This window comes from Natrix helvetica, assembly GCF_964273705.1.
Source record: "Natrix helvetica genome assembly, chromosome: W".
Lineage (NCBI taxonomy): Eukaryota > Metazoa > Chordata > Lepidosauria > Squamata > Natricidae > Natrix > Natrix helvetica.
Window position 1 is genome coordinate 85,162,440 of NC_138555.1, and position 1,735 is coordinate 85,164,174.

Here is a 1,735-nt window from a genome sequence, read left to right on the forward strand (position 1 = left end):
CTATCTATCTATCTATCTATCTATCTATCTATCTACTTATCTCCATCCATCCATCAGTACCTATCTACCTACCATCTACCTATCTATCATCTCTCTCTCTCTTTCTCCCCTCCCTCCCCTCCCTCTCCTGGAAGTCGATATTCCGTACTTATCCTTCCCCTCCCAGCAGCCCCTTTTCATTCCCTAATGGCGACCCGATCCACGTGGAAACCTGTCATACCTGGCTGGGTTGGTGTGAATGGGGGGGGGGAGATGCAGATCGCGGAATGGACAGTAATACCAGTATTATTATCTTCCTTATGGCTGAGGATCGGTGGCTCCAGGAAAGCCGAAAGAGTAGGGGTCTCTCGCCGCCCCCGCGTCCCTCGCCCCCCCCCTTTCCAAGCTCTGCCCTTCCTCCCCGGGGGGCGGGACCAATGAGCGCCCGAGGGCGGGGGCATCAGGGTGCCCTGGCCAGCCCTGGCCGGAGCCCGGGACTGGCCAGCCGGGCAGCGGGACCCCCCCCGCTCGCTGCTTTCCAAGCGCTTCCTGGCCTCGCGGGCAGCAGCAGCCCCTCTCCAGCCTTGGGACTTAAACTCGAACGACCGCGACCACAGGCGACCCCAGCCTCAAAAGATGCCAGCCGGCTTCCAGCAGATCCGAAGGGAAGAGGAAGAGGAGGAGGAGGAGGAGGCGATGAAGGTGATTTTGGGGGTGGGGGTGGTACGGGGGTGAGAGGAAGACTACGAGGTCGGGGGCGTCATCTACCTTTCTAAAAAGCCACCCCTCCACCCCTATTTTCTCCGGGCGAAGGGAGCGTACGGGAAAGCCTTCGGAGCGATGCCGGCGCCCGAGGGCGCGCTCTTGCAAATGGCTTCGGGAACAGGGGATTTCTTCGTTTCTTCCCCCCCCCCCCCCATTTGTGCCTTCTGCGAGGCGGGGAGGGGGCTACAGCTGGTTCTCGGTGCCACTGAGCACGTGCAAAGGGCTTTGCCGGACTCCCCCCCCCCCACTACATCTCAAATGTTTCCCATGTCAGCTGTCAAATTCGCATTTCAGCATGACTTTGGCATGTGGGAAAAATCAAATTAAAAATTGGCCCGGACATGTTTTTCCTGCTAGAAATCGGGGCCTGGCATGTTTGAGTTCTCCCAGTTCCTCATTTTCCTCATCTGAGGTTTATGGGCTGTCCGGGAGTTGATTTTACCCAGATACAGATTAACAAGAGGTGGAAGGGACCTTGTAGGTCATCTAGTCCAACCCCGCCGGCCTACACCCCCCCCCCCGTCTCTTCTTGAAAGAGGGACAGCTGAGCAGGTTGTGAGGAGGGAGCCTGGGTGGTCAGGGAAAGGAGGCCTTGAATCTGGGTTTTATCCGGATCGATAAATCTGAAACGGCAAGTTTCTAGACCTCATGAAGTTCAGGCATCTGTTAAAGAGGGCGTTTTTATCCATTTATGGGGTAGTTGTGTGGTCACTTGTTGGCGGTGCCGCACCAAGGAGCATTTTTCTTGCAGAAATACCACATGGGCCAGTACTCGACTTACGACGGTTCACTTAGTGACCGTTGAATGTTCAAACGGCACGGGGAAAAAGTGACCCTGGACCGTTTTTTCACACTTAACAACCATTGCAGCAGCCTCGCGGCCACTTGATCCAAATCCAGACACCCCTTTGTGACAGATTTCACATTATGACGGTCGCAGTGCCCCTGGGTGATTCCCTTTGGCGACCTTCAGACAAGCAAGTGGGAAGCT

The 1,735-nt window shown here is 56.0% G+C and overlaps 1 protein-coding gene across 1 annotated transcript in view; it reads left to right on the forward strand.

Moving 5' to 3' along the window:
• Positions 1-535: 535 nt before the first annotated feature.
• The window catches only part of LOC309400433 (solute carrier family 2, facilitated glucose transporter member 4-like), a 36,420-nt gene continuing 35,220 nt past the window's right edge, over positions 536-1,735 (forward strand). Inside the window, exon 1 of the mRNA XM_081968922.1 lies at positions 536-681. Within this exon, the coding sequence (XP_081825048.1) occupies positions 616-681 (66 nt within the window). The 5' untranslated portion in view covers positions 536-615. The remainder of the gene's footprint in view (positions 682-1,735) is intronic.